This window comes from Atta cephalotes (genome assembly GCF_000143395.1).
Source record: "Atta cephalotes unplaced genomic scaffold scaffold00001, whole genome shotgun sequence".
NCBI classification, from domain to species: domain Eukaryota; kingdom Metazoa; phylum Arthropoda; class Insecta; order Hymenoptera; family Formicidae; genus Atta; species Atta cephalotes.
Window position 1 is genome coordinate 839,633 of NW_012130065.1, and position 18,353 is coordinate 857,985.

Consider the following 18,353-nt stretch of genomic DNA (forward strand, 5'->3'; position numbering starts at 1 on the left):
GTTTAACGTTAACGTTAACGTTAACGTAACGTACGTACGTACGTACGTACGTACGTACGTACGTACGTAACGTAACTACTACTATACTACTACTCTACTCTCTCTCTCTCTCTCTCTCTCTCTCTCTCTCTCTCTCTCTCTCTCTCTCTCTCTCTCTCTCTCTTTCTTTCTTACTCCTGTAAAGCATAACGGAAACCAGATGGGAACCCTAAAACATATTTCGTAATACGCCAGAATAATGTATTTTGCTTAAATTGCATTTGCGCTTTGGCGTGAAATATTACTACCACAAACTCGATGAATTATATAACACATTCGGACTGCCTAAATAAAATGACTTTTGAGAAGTTTGAATTAATATATAATCATTAAGTTTAGACTAAATCCATAATTCTTACTTTGTACTTTATTAATCCGTAACTTGGATCTTAGAGACCCTCGGACATATTTCTAATTTTTAAATAATGATTTATAATGAGTAAGGAATCATTTTATGTTTCACAATCTTATTTTTCACACCATTGTTCTTCGTATAGATTAATTATTGCATTATATTTATGCTAAATTCAAGTATTATAATTTTTTCATATACTAATTGAAAATTTTGAAACTTCTAGTAACAAAAACTTTAAGAGATCCTAAAACGGAAAGAACGATTTTGCTGATGTATTTAAAAATTTAGCTAGATACAGATCTGAATATAATTGCTTTTTATCATTAAAATAATTGTCTAGAAATGTCAAGCATGATGAGCAATGCTATAAAAAGTTTTAATGTTCTAATACCTAAACGTCGTACATAATTATCGCCATTACTTTGATAGCTCAACAAATATATTTTTAAATATGCCTAACTGAATTTTTATATTTAATTTATTAAATACTTTGAATTAAATACTTTTAGCAAAATTGTCCTTTCTGTGCATGTTTCTTAGCGTCACAAAAAATATGTGTTTGTGTTACGAATTAATCTCGAATGAGTACGTTTGGAGCTAAAGATAAATGTTCAATATGATTCAGATAATATCGTAATTTTTGACACTCATTTCAATCAGGTGACTGATAGCAAGCGCATGCGATAAGCGCTCGATCATTAGCCGAATCATCGAAACGTATGTATAATATCTACCTGTACAACGCGAATAAATAATGAGATGACGTTTTCGAAATTCATTGGAATTCCACTACAGGATTGATTTTTTTTTTTTTTCGAGCGAAGTCGTGTAATATTACACGCGGAATCGTCAGCGAAATAAGTCGACATCTCAATGTATCTTAAGAAATAATAAAACTGATAATTTTACGTGAAGTAAAAAGTATATATCGTGAAATAAAAAGTGAAAAAATTAAATGAATATCTTCCAATGGCAATAAGGAACATAATCTGTATCACCTTTATATTGTGTGCGTGACATTTTTTTATTACATATTATTTTATTGCATATTTCTTAATATGCGATTATATTACATGATAGTTTCTTATCACACGATAGTCTTCCGTGTTATTCATATTGTGAATAATGTTACGTCGTGTTATGCATGCGTTTAATTGTATAGTGAGTCAAAAAATATTTTTGGGGAGTAATTATATTTTGGGGAGTAATATGTAGAATCATCCTAATCGTCGGTTGAAAGACAATTTACGCGAAAGAATGTCTTCTTGCTGAGAACTGAGAGGCAATTTTACGCGATTGCATTCAGGCGAATTAACCGTTACTTTACGACGTTGCAAACTGTAAGCTTTTCCCTACCGTATTTATGCCTTTTCAGTTGCATCGCAATTGATTCATCCCAAGTGTAATAAATGCTACGAAATTTAAAGAGAACGAAGCTCAAAATCGCTTCGACAGTTTTCCTTAAAATATTCTTATTTTTTCATTAAAATCTAATTGTTTGATATATTAAAAAAAATTATTTTGTTGAATTATCGAAATAATTATCTAAGGATGTAAATGAACAATTAAATTATTGTGTCATTGTTATTATAATATATTATTCTAGTAATTAGTTTAAGGCCTAGTTACCACAACTCGCAGTTAACTTTTAACCAAGGTTCAACTTGTTTCTCATTTTTTTTCAGTTCTAAAATTAGAAGGAGACAATGAATAAGTTGAATCTCGGTTAAGAATTAACCGTGATAATAATAACTAATATAATAATAAATAATATATTATAATAATAATATAATTATAATAACAATGACACAATAATTGTTCATTTAGATACTTACATAATTATTTCGATAATTCAACAAAATAATTTTCAAAATAGCTAAATTTTTATAATATTTCAACCATATAAAAAACACAAGTTATAAAGTTTTTAGTGAGAATAATAATGATTAATTAGTGTCCTACATAATTATTTTAATGACCCAACAAAATTACTCTCAGATCTATATCTAAGTTTTTTATAAATACATAAGTAAAAAACCGTCCTTTTCGTATATATACTTGCATAAAAATCGCATGCGACTATCCTCAATTTTTTCAAAACCGGAGTAAATCCATCTGTTCGAATTCTCACTTTGGTGGCAAAAAAAATCGCGCGATAAATCCTAGGAAAAATAGTTGAAAACCGATGGTTCTATAACGTGGCAGACTCTCTGAATTTTCACGGAGGGAAAAAAGGTTTTACTCGAGTTTGCGTTTGCGATCGGACGCGTAACACTCGGAAGGGTCGAAAGGAAAGAAAGAGGAAGGGAGAGAGAGCTCACATTTTTTCCTGCCTCCCGACTTGGTCCACGTGGCCCCGTTGAAAGCGGATGGTGGCTCGTCCCGAATTCGTCGGAGGGAGGGCACGTCTCGAAGCTCACATTTTCCCGTGCGTGCGTCGTGAAAGAAAGTCTGCGTCGAGGAGGATGAATCACGTATGATAAACACCTGGTGCAAAAATCGATCTGATGTATTTGTGATCTTCTCTCCGCGGAGCTAAGATCTGCGAGCGCATCAGGTCAGAAACACGAAAGCAGTGCGGATTATTTTTTCTTTATTTTTTTCGGTCGCTTTCAAAATTCGCGCATCAACGAACTCACCTCGATGTTTCGCGAGCGCGTTATCGCGGCCGATTCACCGCGACTGATAAGCGCGATCGCATTGCCAGACGTTACTCCGATACGCTTGACGGCCCCGATGACCGACAAGACATCCACTCCACTCTATCGTCGTGAACGTACTGACTACTGACGTTTTATACTAATCAACACGCTGGCTGCTCGGTTGCTGCGAAATCAACGACATCTGGTGACGCGAGATCGCGTAATAAGAAATATGACAGACGACAAGTTCCTAGGAATGATATAAACACGAAATGTTACTATAAGACGCAAGCCGCGTTCTACAAAAGCGACAGTCAGTTCGAAATCGTAATTGGTTGAAATCGATTTGCCTTTTGTTGTCTCGAGAAACATCAATCACTTGTTTCTATAATTAAAAATTATAATTCTACACATAGTAATATTAATTAATTTATATTTATCATTAGATTAGAAAATTCTACAAATGTCTTTTTTCGTAAATAATTTTTTTTAATCGTATTCGGTTTCACATCAATATATAAGATTTCTAGATGTATTTTTCTAGATGTATCACTGAGAAATAAATAAAAAATACAATTATAATACGATTAGCATATATGTTTGCTTTGAAAAAAATAATTATTGTATGATTAAATAAATTAATAATTCGCTATATACATATAATGCCAATCTAAGAGATAAGCATTGTAAATCTTCACATGATAAGATCATAAACCTTCTTTTTCTGTCTCATTTTTTCGCATTATAAATCGAGAAATATATTTCGTTATCTTGACAGCTGATTGCGGAGTTCACAACTGATGCTCAGAAATGCTCAGTTCTATGTTCTTATGTGATTCTTTTTCAACTTGTATAATATGAGTCGAAATTTATTGTGTATCTTGAAATAAAAATTACAAAAGTGAACGAATTTACTGAAATATTTATCATTTTATTGATCAATCTATAATTAATTTGTTTACTTTTATAATTTTCACTGTTTCAAGACAAGAAAGTTATCGTAATTAATTCCTTATCGCACATGTGATTAAATAATAAATCCATATACGTATAAAGTAAGAACTCGTTTCTCTTTAAAGTAAGATAACTAATCTTTAAGAAAAAAAGCAGGCCATTAAAAAAGTCAATGTTAATTGTCGCAATGAAATTTTAATAGATAAACATTTTTTATAATTGTTAACGAAATACACGAACAATATTATATTTGACATTTATTGCTTATATTATATTTGTAAATGACTATAGTAACATACACTATACAATATATAATAACATAACTTAATATACAATATCACATGAGATCAGAACAAATATTACATCAAGTTATGACATGACATTTTATTTTTTTAAATTGTATTTTTCTACTCAATGTTTTTTATGAAAACTTTATGAAAACAAAAATATCTGGATATTTGAGTAAAAATATCATATTATTTACATGTAAAAATTATTACATTTATAAATTTACATTATAAATTTTACATTTATTATTTCACTTATTATTTCACACTTATTGTGGCCACATTTAAAGGGAAAATTCATGTCATTAATTTGGGATAAAATATTACTGTCCTTAATTTTCGACAATTGGTCACCTTACTTTAAAGCCGCTTCGCAACGTGTCGGCGCGACACACAGGCCTAGGGAAAAGACGTCACCCACCGCCGCCGCTAGTCGCTACTGGCCGCTATTCGGCTACTGCCGTCGTCGCCGTCGCCGTCGCTGCCGTCATCGTCGACAGAGCAAAGCGAGCGAAAGAGCTGGTCTTCCTTCCGTTCCGCGCCACGCCGAGTCGTGTCGTGCCGTGTCGTGCTGTGCCGTGCAGTATCGTGTCACGTAGCAATCGCGACAGGCAGCGTTTTTTCAATCGCGCGACGTCGTCGGGACACGCGGCAGGCGAAAGAGAACGAGAGAGAGAGAAAGAGAGAGGAGTCTTCATTCTGTGACTACCGTGAGGGAGAGAAACGCGAGAGAACTCGCGAGCAGTACACTTGGCGTTCAAGTAACGCGATCAAGTAATTCGCAAGTCTCGGACCACCGTTTTCCTCTTCCGCTTCCCTCAGTCCGCATTTCGCCCGGCACGAACATGAATGAGGAATACGACGCGATTGTCCTCGGCACCGGCCTGAAGGAATGCATCCTCTCGGGCATGCTCTCCGTCAGCGGTAAACGGGTGCTGCACATCGACCGCAACAAGTACTACGGCGGCGAGTCGGCCTCCATCACGCCCCTCGAGGACCTGTTCAGGTGAGTACTCGTCAGTCATCTTCCTCGACTTCGCACTTCAGCCCGACCCTTTTTTTTTCTCTTTTATCTTTTCGGACGAAAATCCAGAAAACGCCTATTCGAGGGAAACTCCTTAAGCATCGAATCATGATTCTTTGAGCCATTCGACAATACATGATCGTGCCTCCGGACGTTTACGTTACATGAACCCGCCCCTCATTCCTTCTCCCTTTTTCCTTCCTTTCCCCCCTTCTCCCCTTCATCTTCCCCCACCCCGGCGAGAACTGTCGTCGTCGACAGCTGGAGTGACTTGACACGATATGATCGCGGATATCGATCTCCTTTCCTTCCACGATCGAAACCTTGCTAATAGATGTGCAGGAAACGAAATAACGGAGAATGATAGAGGAGAGAAGAAAGGAGGCGGGCGAAGGAAGAGATACATTCCCGCTGGGGAAGTGGGAACATACCGTATCGTCGGAACTGCGCCGCATACGGATGAGGGGGAAGCGTATCGATTCTCGAGCCCGCATTCTCGCCGCGCGCGCGAATCGTCCGAACGCGGTCGCGCTTTTGGATTCTCGTCCTTCTCTCCACGATTAACCCTTTTCGGTGTCGGGACGCCGAAGCCCTCTTGCTTAATCTCCACGGTTTTATTTCTGCACGAAACTCTACACAGTAGGAAAGATTACGACGCAATTGTTTACGAATTTCGCGCATTCTGCGCAAAGATTGCCACGAAATAAATTCTCATTCTGACGTCGGCGAGATTAGTCGATCTCTCTGTTCTCTGCGTATTGCATTACACTTTCTGTAAATTTTCTCGAAACAGATTAAAGCTATGATACACAGAAAGAATATATGCAGCTTAAAATTGAAATGTAACAATTATACAGACTTAAATTTGAACTTTTTTTCTTTGTATATGTGTTAAACAACATAAACACATTTGCTGTTGCTTATGTTATTATTAAAGCCTATGCTTTTTACTGTGTTGACCAATTTACTTATTGCTTACTCACGTTTTAATGTCTTATGTTTTTTGTGTGCATAATCTTAATTGGATGTTAGAGAGGAAGGGATGGAAAGAATAGAATACTTTAGCTGTGAAGGACAAGATTAAGGTGGACTTTATTTTTGTTTTCTATATTTGGAATAAAACAAAATGTAATGTAAAATACAAAATGGATTAAAGCCCACACAATACATTATTATCGATGTTCTGGAAACGTTTTTAAAATGTTTCCAGAAAAATTCTCTGCACGTCCTTAGAACATACCTTAGAGATCTGTTCTATATTGGAGATCTATTCTGTATTGGAGAGCTGGAAAACTAAACGAATTTATTTATTTATATAGTATTGAAATTTTAGAGCAAAAATGAAACTAACTCCGCGTTTAATTCTGAAGACGTTCAATGCTAATTATGAATTCCGGTCATTACTACTGATTGAATGAAGAGCGGAAAGTTCGGTACTATCGGCCTTCGCAATGATTATACTCGAGTATAGACAGGAGGGGAGAAAAAAAAGAGTACCACCGCCCTCCCCTCCGAAAGAACCGCTGGATCGAACGTTGCAAAATCGTTAGCCGAGCTGCCGTTTAATAATTTGACTCGGCATTAAATTCTAAATTCTTTTCAGCGACTTTCTTTATCGCAATTTCGCTTACGGTTCTGAGACGGTCATTCTTTATTCCGATAATTCAATTCACTGCGATATTCCGCATTGGCGCTTTTTAACTGTAAATCTCTTAATTTTTCCCTCTTCTCCGGCCAACATACATTTTGATTTTGCTTTAAAAAGGAGAATATTTTTCATTACTTTTTTGCAATAAAAATTTATATTGATATTGTTGTAGAGAATATTTAAAATCAAAGTATGAATTAAAATTATTACAACAAAAGAAGAAAATTTTATTAATTATATCGATTTTATATCTCTATTTTCGAACAATTAATTTTTTATTTAATATATTTCTTTGCAATTACGTTTATTTTTTATCTCTTTTTTTTCTTCAAATTTCTCTTGCTTTTTTCACTTTTCTTTCAATTTTTTTGTTTATCCTTGTTTGTTTTCTTTCGCAATTTTTGTTTCTGTTATTATTTTACAGTTTTGTAAATTGTTTTTGTTTTTCAACGATGCATATAACGTGAATGATACTGATTTCGCACTTGTCAATATCCTTGATTATTGAAAATACTCGAGATAGGTGACAATGTACAAAAACTGACGTGACATTCGGTACATTTCAATGCACATATATACATATATACAAAGATATAAGATATCCACGTGTCACGTGTACGAATCAATTTACGCGCGTATCAATTTACTGCTTATCGTACGAGAGGCGATTTTTCCATAATTCTTAACTTTATGCGAAATACTGTTCTCGCATTTATCGCGTTATGGCAATAATTATGCAGGAAATACGATCGAACTTCAAATCACCGTAATTACCTTCTCTTTTCTCCTTCGGTTACAATTTCTTCCGTGAGATTTCCGTATTACATTGAATATCCAGCTTCTATCGCAGTGATCCTTTAAGCCTGAATTTCATAGTAAAAACCATTATTTATCATTGCTTTTTAGCCTTCTGAAATCAACATAGCCATATTGAATCATGATATCAAGCGAGAAGTAACGTAAATTTTTATTATTATGTGCCATTTATAAATAAAGATAATTTGGATAAAAAACAAAATGATGAGATTGCTTTAAAATATTTGTAAAAATGAATGAAAACTATGTTTATCTCCCCTGATAGTCAGTAAATAATCATAAAATAATAATGATAAAAGGCACATGAAGGATTTATATTTAATGCGTATGTAGCTTATTTTCACTTACACGTGTCTTTTATTATTTTTACGATTATTTACTGATTGTCAGGGGAAATAAGCATTTTCGTCCATTTTTACAAATGTTTAGAAGTCATCTCATCATTTTGTTTTTATCCAAATTGTCTTCATTTATAAATGGCACGTAATAAAAATTGATGTGTCATTTCTCGCTTCTGATGTCACGATTCAATATGGTTGTGATCAGGAGGCTTAAATATACTTTAAGTTAATTATTTTTATATAGAGAAAAAATATTTTCATATTAGATAGATTTCATTTAGATTATTATCATTTAGATAATTAGCAATTTTATTGAATATTCGCTAATTCTAGTTTTTATTTATTTATTTATGGAATTTTCTTGACGTTATCGTGGAAGCTGGATATTCTGAACTAAACGAAAACGCGATTGTACGCAATGGATAAGAGAGGAAAGAGATAATGCTTGAGATAACACTGTTTTACGTTGTTTTTCATATTCCTTTTACTGTGATTTCACTGCGGCACTCTCTTGACCGCATAAAAAAAAAGCGTGATGAAATGTCAAAAGTTCGCGATTAAGATCTTGTACTTCTCGACTTTTCTCTACTTTCCGTCCTTTCGCTTAGGGTCTGTATTCTGTTGAGAGGTGCGGCGTCACCTGAAAAGTATCCTGTTGCCGACACTTGATACCTCCCGTTATGTTCTCTCAACATCGCGCAAACATGAAAGTCTGTCGAGGAAAAGGACTTTACTATTCATCCGAATGTAGATGGAAAGCGGAACGACGGCCGTTCCGAAGATTGCACATAATTACGTGTCTCGTGTAAAAAAACGCGAGAAATGTATGTTGAATGCCGCGACATACTAGTTCTGGTGGACCTTTCGTCTATCTATGGTCGTCTCACAACTGCGAATATGAATCCAATGAATCCGTATAAGTAAAAGAAGTAATTAAGAAATAAATCGCTGTTGCTGCGCAATGGTCATTCCGTGTTAAGAACTACGAAATTTAAATGAAGTTCAAGATCTGGACGAAAATAAGACTAATCGATATGGATGATCGTAAAGAACACTCGGATGAACTGTAGAACGTATTTACGTAGAAACGCTTCTACGATGTCGCACCTTACGTCATTGCAACAAAGAAGTCAATAACGAAAAGCGACTAACACAAACTCTAAATTATATGTCGTACATGGTAATTTGTCTATCACTGTCAATAAATTATTGTCCTTGGAGTCACATCGCGTTCGCAATACCACTCAATTATTATTTACGAACGAATTGTCAACGTATGTGACGATTGCAGGTTCGTAAATAATATAACACCTCGTGTCGACGCAGCAACCTCGTACAAAAATAATTTTCTTTGTCGCGGTTTCTGATCGCAGATAAAGACTACGGAAGCGGAAGTCCGACTCATATCTTTTAATTATGAATAATGGAAATCATTCGACTAACTGATCTTCAGTAGTTTTATTTTTCTACATATATATTTTCTACATATATATTGACTCTATCATTCAAAATTTTTTCGTGACATATTCCATAAGAAAAATTAAAAAAGGAAGAGATATTTAACATCCCTAATTATTTTAAAAAGCAATTACTTTAATTAAATATAATTGTACTTAATTTCACATTATCTTTGTTGCCAATACTTTTAAAAGGATGTAGTACATACATTTAGATAGATTAATTATCGTAGATATTCGCTAATTATCCTGCATTACATTGTTTAGTAAATTCAAGGCTCCATCGCCGGACGAGAGCTATGGTCGCGGTCGGGATTGGAATGTTGACTTGATACCCAAATTCTTGATGGCAAATGGTCTTCTCGTCAAGCTACTCATTCACACGGGAGTGACGCGTTACTTGGAGTTCAAGTCAGTGGAGGGCTCGTATGTATACAAGACGGGCAAGATCTCAAAGGTACCAATCGATCAGCAGGAAGCCCTGTCCAGCGACCTGATGGGTCTGTTCGAGAAACGGCGGTTCCGCAGTTTCCTCATGTGGGTGCAGAACATGCAGGAGGACGATCCTAAAACGTGGGATGGTTTTGATCCCTTCAACAATAGTATGAGCGCACTGTATAGCAAGTTTAGTCTTGATAAGAATACGCAGGACTTTACTGGACACGCGTTAGCATTATATAGGTAATAATTAACATGAATGATTTGTGAAAATTGAAAGAATTCATGAAACAAATGACATCCTTTTTTTTCATTATTTTAAAGTGTGTTTTATAGAAAGATACATTGCCAAATATTTATATCTATCCATTTTTAAAGAATGATAATATCTGTGTTTAAATTAGGGATGACGACTATATAGGCCAAACTGCGATAACTACTATCAGAAGGATTAAACTGTACAGTGACAGTTTAGCGCGGTACGGAAAATCACCATATCTCTATCCGATGTACGGTCTGGGTGAACTTCCTCAGGGATTCGCTCGTCTTAGCGCTATTTATGGTGGCACATATATGCTAGACAAGCCGATTGACGAAATTGTCATCAAGGATGGCAAGGTAACGTTTGCGTTTACCATATCTTTGCAATTAAACTTGCACTCAGTCATTGAAATTAATTGCTGTTTCACGCAGGTGATCGGCGTCCGTTCCGGCGATGAGGTAGCTCAATGCAAACAAGTTTTTTGTGATCCTACATACGTATCTGATCGCGTGAAGAAAGTTGGTCAAGTGATAAGATGCATATGCTTAATGGATCATCCTATACCTAGCACAGCTGACGCATTATCCACACAAATTATCATTCCTCAGAAGCAGGTAATTGACGATAAATTTTATCTCGCGTATATATAAAATTATATTATTTGAACTCTTTTGCAGTTTCTTTTTTAATTTTATTTAATATTCTAAAAATCCTTCTCAATTAAAATCTAACAAAATCTTTAAGTCATTTATTCGTATGTAGATATAAATTTGTTAATATGATAATATTCTGTTATATGATATTTGTAAGCTTTGTTCTGCATATATTTTTAATCGAATATTTTTTTCCTTAGGTCGGTCGTAATTCCGACATATATGTATCTCTCGTGTCGCATACTCATCAAGTTGCAGCAAAGGGTTGGTTCATTGCCATGGTTTCGACCACGGTGGAGACGAAGAATCCTGAAACTGAGATTAAGCCTGGTCTGGATTTGCTCGGTCCAGTTAAGCAGAAATTTATTAGCATCTCCGACTACATGGTGCCGGTGGACGATGGTCTCAACAGCCAAATATTTATATCCACCAGCTATGATGCTACCACGCACTTTGAGACTACCTGCTTAGACGTGCTCGACATATTCAAGCGCGCCACCGGTGAGGAGTTTGACTTTAATAAGGTCAAGCACGAACTCGGCGACGAGGATCAGTAACCGTAATCATGGAATGCGCGCAAGCATGTACGACATGGGAAAATCAAAGCGCCCAGTGTATTTGCGTATTCGAGTAAAAAGGAAATCGCTCGACGATTGCCGACTGCGTCGGCATGCGACAGTGTCTCAAGGCAGATACCATGGAACAAGTCACGCTGCGAGCAGACCTGTGCCTAATTATGTAGATTCTTTTTGATAGAGGATGAAAAACGGAAACAAAAAAAGTTGACTAAATTCTCTCTATCAAATTTCTCTCTCTTTCATAACCTTCCTAATCTCGTTCTGCTGTTCCTGCGACACAGTCCTATCCGAAGCGCATGAATTTTCCACACTCACACGGAAAAGAATTCTCGAACTCTATTTCTACGATTTCGAACACCGAATTATATAAGGTTAGATTCAATTATAAATTTATATTTTACACGAAACATGAATCCAATCTGCCAATATACATTCGAAAGGAGAATAAAAAAGCAAATAAAGATATTGTAACGTCCGTCATAACGTATATACCTATGTACCATATTTTAATATATCGAAATAAATGAAACGTTTATCGGCAGATTAAATTGTACAGAAAAAGTCTACAGGTATTGTAACAACATGATAATGTTGCTACAAAGACTACAATATATTGTTAACTAATAATTGAACTTCACAATGTAAATCTCATATCTCTGTTTAGATTAGCACCGGTAATTTCTAGATATAGAAATATTTCTGACAAAGCTCGGTTGTTGTAGAAAAGTTTACCTATATTTGGATATTACTTTTAGGTTGTCTAAGTTGCATTTATCATTTCGATCAAAATAATCGAACAATAATATAGTTTTATACGAATTGCTAAATGACAGGCATAGATATTCGTTGACTTTCCCTTGCTTAAGCATGTAGTAAAATTATATGAGTATATATATGATTGTAACTATGTTTCATCTTCCATATCCGCTTTTCTCATTAAAGAAACATTCGTTTAGGAAACAAATTGTAACTATCGATAGCACGATTAGACATCTTCAATTTCAACGTACATTCAGAAACAAAAATTAGGAATAGGGAAGTTGCATGCTCATGTACGCTTGAGACAAAATCGATGGTAAATGGGGAGAAAAAAAACGAAAAGAGAACGAACGAAGGTCGATACCGAAATGTTAAAACAAAGAATATCCGGTGCGGCCAAGCATTTCATTATAGATATATTATAGATCTATATAGTATATATATTATATATTACAAAAAAGTATATGTATACATATATATATATATATAAATATGAGAAAATGGAGTCGTTGAAATATTGTTGTTTCGTGTGAGCTTGAGATCCGGACTATTTCATTTGCATTATAAATCATTGTATCGTTACCTACTGATAAGGAAAGGACAAGTGAGCGCGAACATGTACATCGATCAATTTATTAACGATATATGTGCGTCGGAGAAGAAATGAATCGACCGTTTTTCTAGATTCATGTTTTGTTTGCACTCTCGCATAGGTTACGAGCAATTTCACATTACATAGAGAATTCACATTACAAGAAAATCTGGTGAGAAACTGATATACTCAGATAATATGGACTTGCTCTCAACTACAAGATACGTCATTATCCATCAACTTGTAACATGAGAGCTGAATAAAACAATATTGTATTAACCATGTATCTTTGCAATTTCGACTAATCTCTTTTTAAACATCGAAGAATGCGAGGAATCTAATATGAATAGTCAGTTCAGTGCGCGTTTCCATATATAATATTATATATCCATATTTAACTAAGTTTTAAAACATATAAATGATTGTCTCTACATCCCAAGACTGCAAGATCATTATGAACAATTGGCGAAGAAAATGTTTCGCCGGGAAGTTTCTTGATCGCTAATAATTTGCCTTCTAGAAGATCAAATACTTTAAAGATGCCATCTGTACATGCTACAAACATATATCCATCTTCGCACCAAGAAGTCGCAAAAATCGGTGATTGCAGTTGTAATGTATATTTCAATTTTGGCTCATTTTCTTCAATTGTCCTTTGTGGAACTTCTAGACAATATAGATTTTTATTATGACTAGCTAATATGATATACTCATCACTCGTAGAGTCGGGAGTCCATATCACAGGATACGAAAATACATTGCCATATATCGCATACCGCCACATCTACAATAATAAAAGTCGATAGAATACGTCGAGCAACAAAAGAAGATATACATTTACCTGGCAATCGATTTCGATATCGAAACAACACAGGGTTCCATCTACAGAACAAAATAAAGCATATCCAGTCCGAAGCACAACAGGCGCAACAAATACCGGATTCTGCAATTTACGTTTCCATATAATCCGTCCTGAAGATTGATGTAAAGCCAGACATGAGCCATCTAATGATCCGAATAGAATCGAAGTCGATTGTTGATGCAAGCAACCGGTAGCACAAATTCCACCTTGACTCGCTTTAGTTTTCCAAATTTGAATACCATCCTGTAAATGATTTGTCTCTTGATACTTTATATTTTACTTAGTAAAGCACACATTATTTATCGTATAATTTTAATTAATTTATTGTTAATAATATCGAGATATAATAATAATAGTACTTGATTTAAAAATGTCCCCTACCTTTGGCGAGAGGCAATATACATTAAAGTCATAAGACCCCACAAATATCTTGCTCCCTTGCATACACATTATCGCCGTGCATTTAACCATGTCCTGTGTTTGAAACTTCCAAATTATATCACCAGTTTTTAAATGGATACAATAAATGTGTCCATCGTAACAGCCTGCAATTGAACATATGTAATTTGCTAAATATTAATTGTTAAATTGCAATATCAATATGGGACTTACCTACAATTCCACAAAAATTAGCTAGAATTAAAACAGAGGCTTCTATTCTGTTTGGTAGTTTTATTTCATATGACACATCAGTTTTTAGCAAATTAACAGTACATATAATGCCGGAATGTGAAGCGACTGTTGCGTACAGTTCTGTTCTAAAAATTAACGATAGTTTTATATTAGTATTACAATATTTTGGATTTCAACTTCCTGAAGTATTGATAAAGAATTATCTTTGTATATATTTCATTAAAAAATAATTTTCTTTAAAATCATTCTTACTCGGAATAACGATATATAGTTGGTGAGGCATCGACGCATTTCTGCAAATTGTAAGTTTTTAATATCTCAATGTTTGATATATTTTCTAAAAGGGATTTTATATTTTCTTCCTTTTTTAATGTATTGTTATAAGTTTTTCCCCTGCATTTGTACCAATGATAAAAATGCTTCTCATTTGATACTAGTGAAAAATTCTTTTGCGATTGTTTTATTACATACTCTTCTGTATTAAGTATCTTCTTAGTATCTTTATTAAATATCTTATTATTAACAGATATATCGATGGAATCAGTAACAGCTTTGTCGCAATCTCGGCTAATTAAAATATTCCTGATGTAATTGATGCACTGGTCGAATGTAAAATCTTTCAACAACATTCCAATTAATTCAGGAAATTCTATATTAAAGGCTTGAGTAGCAGCGCTTGAGATCTGAAGCGCTGCTATTGATGTACCCCCTGACATTAAAAAACCAGTACCTCTAGATTTTATGTGATTGTTCCACAAGTTTTCAAATATTTCATTAATGTGTAAATTATTTACATTATCAATTTCTATTTCGGAATTCCTACATATTTCTCTCAATGATGTCTGGCAAATCTTTCCACTAGTAGTAAAGTTAAAGCGTTCTACTATGATTATCTTGTCAGGCTTATAAATCGCAGGTAATAACTTTAAATGCGACATTATATCATCTTTCAATTCAGAAAATTCTTCTTTTATGTCTGTAATAGATAAACATAGATATAATTTGTGGTGCTCTGCGTTCCAAAATGCAACACAATTTCGTACAAAACTTAATTCCGTTGTAACTCTTTCAAGTTCTCGTAAGTTCACCTTGTTTCCAAATCTTTTTACAATATTATTTCGTCTTCCTTTATAAAATATTCTATGTTGATCATCTACCTAGAAAACCAGAAATAACAAATATGAATAGACTCATCTTTATTATTGAAAACTTGGACAGTCAAATTAAATTATGAAATTAATACTTAAATTCTAAGCAGAACTTGTAAGAAGTTACAAGTGTTTATAACTTTATGTAATATCGTTACAGACAGTTTCTCTTGCTAGCCGTAAGATTTATGAAAAATCATTAGATTTACAAATGATCGTATATCTTATAGTATATAAAATTATAAAATCTCAATCAAGTTCTTATATGTCTTATGAGAACAAATTACGAGCTTATGATTCTGCTTAGAATTGATCCATTAATCTCTAAATAATTACTTTACAAACAGAACTTACGGAAACAATGTCACCAGTATCGCGAAAAATTGGTTTATTCAGATCTTCTTCAGATTCATTTCCAACAATACAAATCCTAGTAATACTTCCTATATTGAAAAACGTGTGAAATAATAATTCATATAAAAATAAGTTTTATAAAGATATTTCACATATTTATAATGTTCAAAACTAACCAATATAAAGAGTGCCATCGCCTCTAATTACTATTTCATTATCTTCATTTCTGATTTGAAATATAGTTTCTGATAAAGGTTTACCTAAACAAGGCTCATCTACATTGTTTTTGACAATTTCATTAATACTAGACCAACACGATACCTCGGTTATACCATAAATATTAAACAATCGTGTTGTATTTCGTGGATGACTAGCTTCCGAAAGCAATTTCATGCTAGGGAACGATTCTCCACCCAAAAGAAGAATTCTTAGCTTAGAATCTTTGTCCAAAATTGTTGTTTTCAAGCATTCAGTAGACCATTGATGGAAGAGAAGTGATGGAGTAATTTGAAGAACTGTTACACGAGCATGGAATATTTTTTCTAAGAGCCTAAAACATATTTATATTTTTTTGCTGTTAATTCTATTATTTTTTGACATTTATTTATTAACATGGATTTATCAATATTTAAAGATATTCACTTGACAGTTTCATTCTTTAATGTTTTCGAAACCATAAATAGAGTTGCAGCATAACAAAGATTTAAGAAAATTTCAATGATACTAGGATCAAAAGTAAAATTTGTTAGTTGTGCTATTTTATCGGAGCTTGTTATATCCAGAATTTTCTTCAAATCCACAATATTAGGCAATATACATGAATGCGGTACTTTGATAACTTTTGGTGTTCCAGTCGATCCCGAAGTGGCAATTGCATATGCAAAATGATACCATCTTCTATTATAATTTTCTTGGACATCTATTAATTTTGTTAAATATATCGACTGTCCATGAATATTAAAGAGATGTATAATATTTCTGTTGGATGTTACAGATGTTGTAAAAATGTATTTTACATTTAAAGAAGTAAATATCTTTGTATATATCAATGGATCTGTAGGTACATTGAAGAAAGCATGTCCGCTATTAAGGATTCTGTCAAAGTATGAATTCAATATAAATATTCAGAACAATGAATTATCCAATTAAATATATCAGATAAAAATAATGATATTTTACCCAAGCATTAAAGAAGGTACACAGTATTCCAAAATATCGAAGTCAATACCAATAAATTCGGAATATACTATATGTTTTAAATGATTAGAAACTATTTCTTTTGCTGCTTTTAATTCTCTATAACTTATAATCTTAACGTTTTCTAAATCATGATATTCTATAACCGATTTGTCAAGATAAAACCAATTGCATTCATTGTGTAAAGTTTGTGGACCACTTCTATCATTTTGTGTCTTTAATCTTTCAGTACAATTAGCTAAAAAAGAAAAAAAACGTGAGAAATTCGAATACATCATTTAAATGTAATTGTATTCATTTAAAAACAAATGATTTATATCACAAATAAAATCTATATAATTATTACGTACAAATAGTTTATATCAATACTCACTTGTTTGACTCATAGTATAGATTTTACATACCCAATAGTATTACATTTAAAAAATGTATTCTTCTAACAATTAATGTTAATAAAAAATTTTTTTTCATATAATACGAATAAAATAAGGAAATATTAAACAGTTATTTAAATTGAGCCCATTGTAGGTTATGTTTTGACGTTGAGGTTAGGAGACATGGGTTCTCAACTTGTAATCTTACAAATTGCATGTAAATGCGAAAGTTATAAGAACCGTGACTAGCAAAATTTAATATTGACTAAGTTTTTATATAAAACTTTAGCTTATTTTTTTTAAGGATTTGAAAGATATAACAGAAAGTAAATAATTAAAAGTATAAATAATTACTTTTAAGTTTATTTTTACTTATTAATACTATTAAACACACTTGTATATAATACGTTCTTAAATATAAATTTATAATATTATATTATATAAAATCATTAGCATTGTCTAAAGTTGTATGCTAGAAGCTTGTAAATAAGAATTCAAAGTATGTTGTCCTTAGATATCAATAATATTCAAGGACTCTATTAAATTTTAAGAATATAAGCAGTACATCCCATAAAGTAGAAAAAAATTGTTCATGCATGAATATGTATATAAACATACATAAATATTCATAAATATGCATAAGATATTTGCGGCATGGTGCATAAGAAATAAAGATAGAGTCAAATAGTTTAGGTTCTTTTTTTATCTGTAGTGTGGAAGTGTGGATAAATATATTTAAAAGATTTATTACATACCAAGTCCCTTCTTGACAATTTTAAGCTGAAGTAATAAAGTATTCATAAACATGCATAATATATGAAATATATATATATATATATATATATATATATATATATATATATATATAGTATTAGTAGTATAGTACGTAAGTTAAGTTAAATTAAATAAACTTAAAACTTAAAAAGTTTATATATTTTAA

General features: G+C 33.1%; 2 protein-coding genes across 2 annotated transcripts; one reads left to right on the forward strand and one right to left on the reverse strand.

Annotated features, from left to right (window-relative positions):
• The first annotated feature begins 5,122 nt into the window (after positions 1 to 5,122).
• Positions 5,123 to 11,473, forward strand: LOC105626614 (rab GDP dissociation inhibitor beta). Its single transcript, XM_012207944.1, has 5 exons — positions 5,123 to 5,283; positions 9,831 to 10,244; positions 10,406 to 10,619; positions 10,695 to 10,877; positions 11,117 to 11,473. The coding sequence occupies exons 1-5, from the start codon at positions 5,123 to 5,125 to the stop codon at positions 11,471 to 11,473; spliced, it is 1,329 nt and encodes a 442-aa protein (XP_012063334.1).
• Positions 11,474 to 13,239: 1,766 nt separating this feature from the next.
• Positions 13,240 to 17,425, reverse strand: LOC105626719 (acyl-CoA synthetase family member 4). Its single transcript, XM_012208052.1, has 10 exons — positions 17,413 to 17,425; positions 17,022 to 17,277; positions 16,485 to 16,937; positions 16,019 to 16,392; positions 15,843 to 15,931; positions 14,593 to 15,497; positions 14,320 to 14,465; positions 14,089 to 14,252; positions 13,687 to 13,950; positions 13,240 to 13,629 (listed from the first exon to the last, which is right to left on the reverse strand). Exons 1-10 carry the CDS (start codon positions 17,423 to 17,425, stop codon positions 13,240 to 13,242), a joined length of 3,054 nt encoding a protein of 1,017 aa, XP_012063442.1.
• Between the last annotated feature and the right edge of the window lie 928 nt (positions 17,426 to 18,353).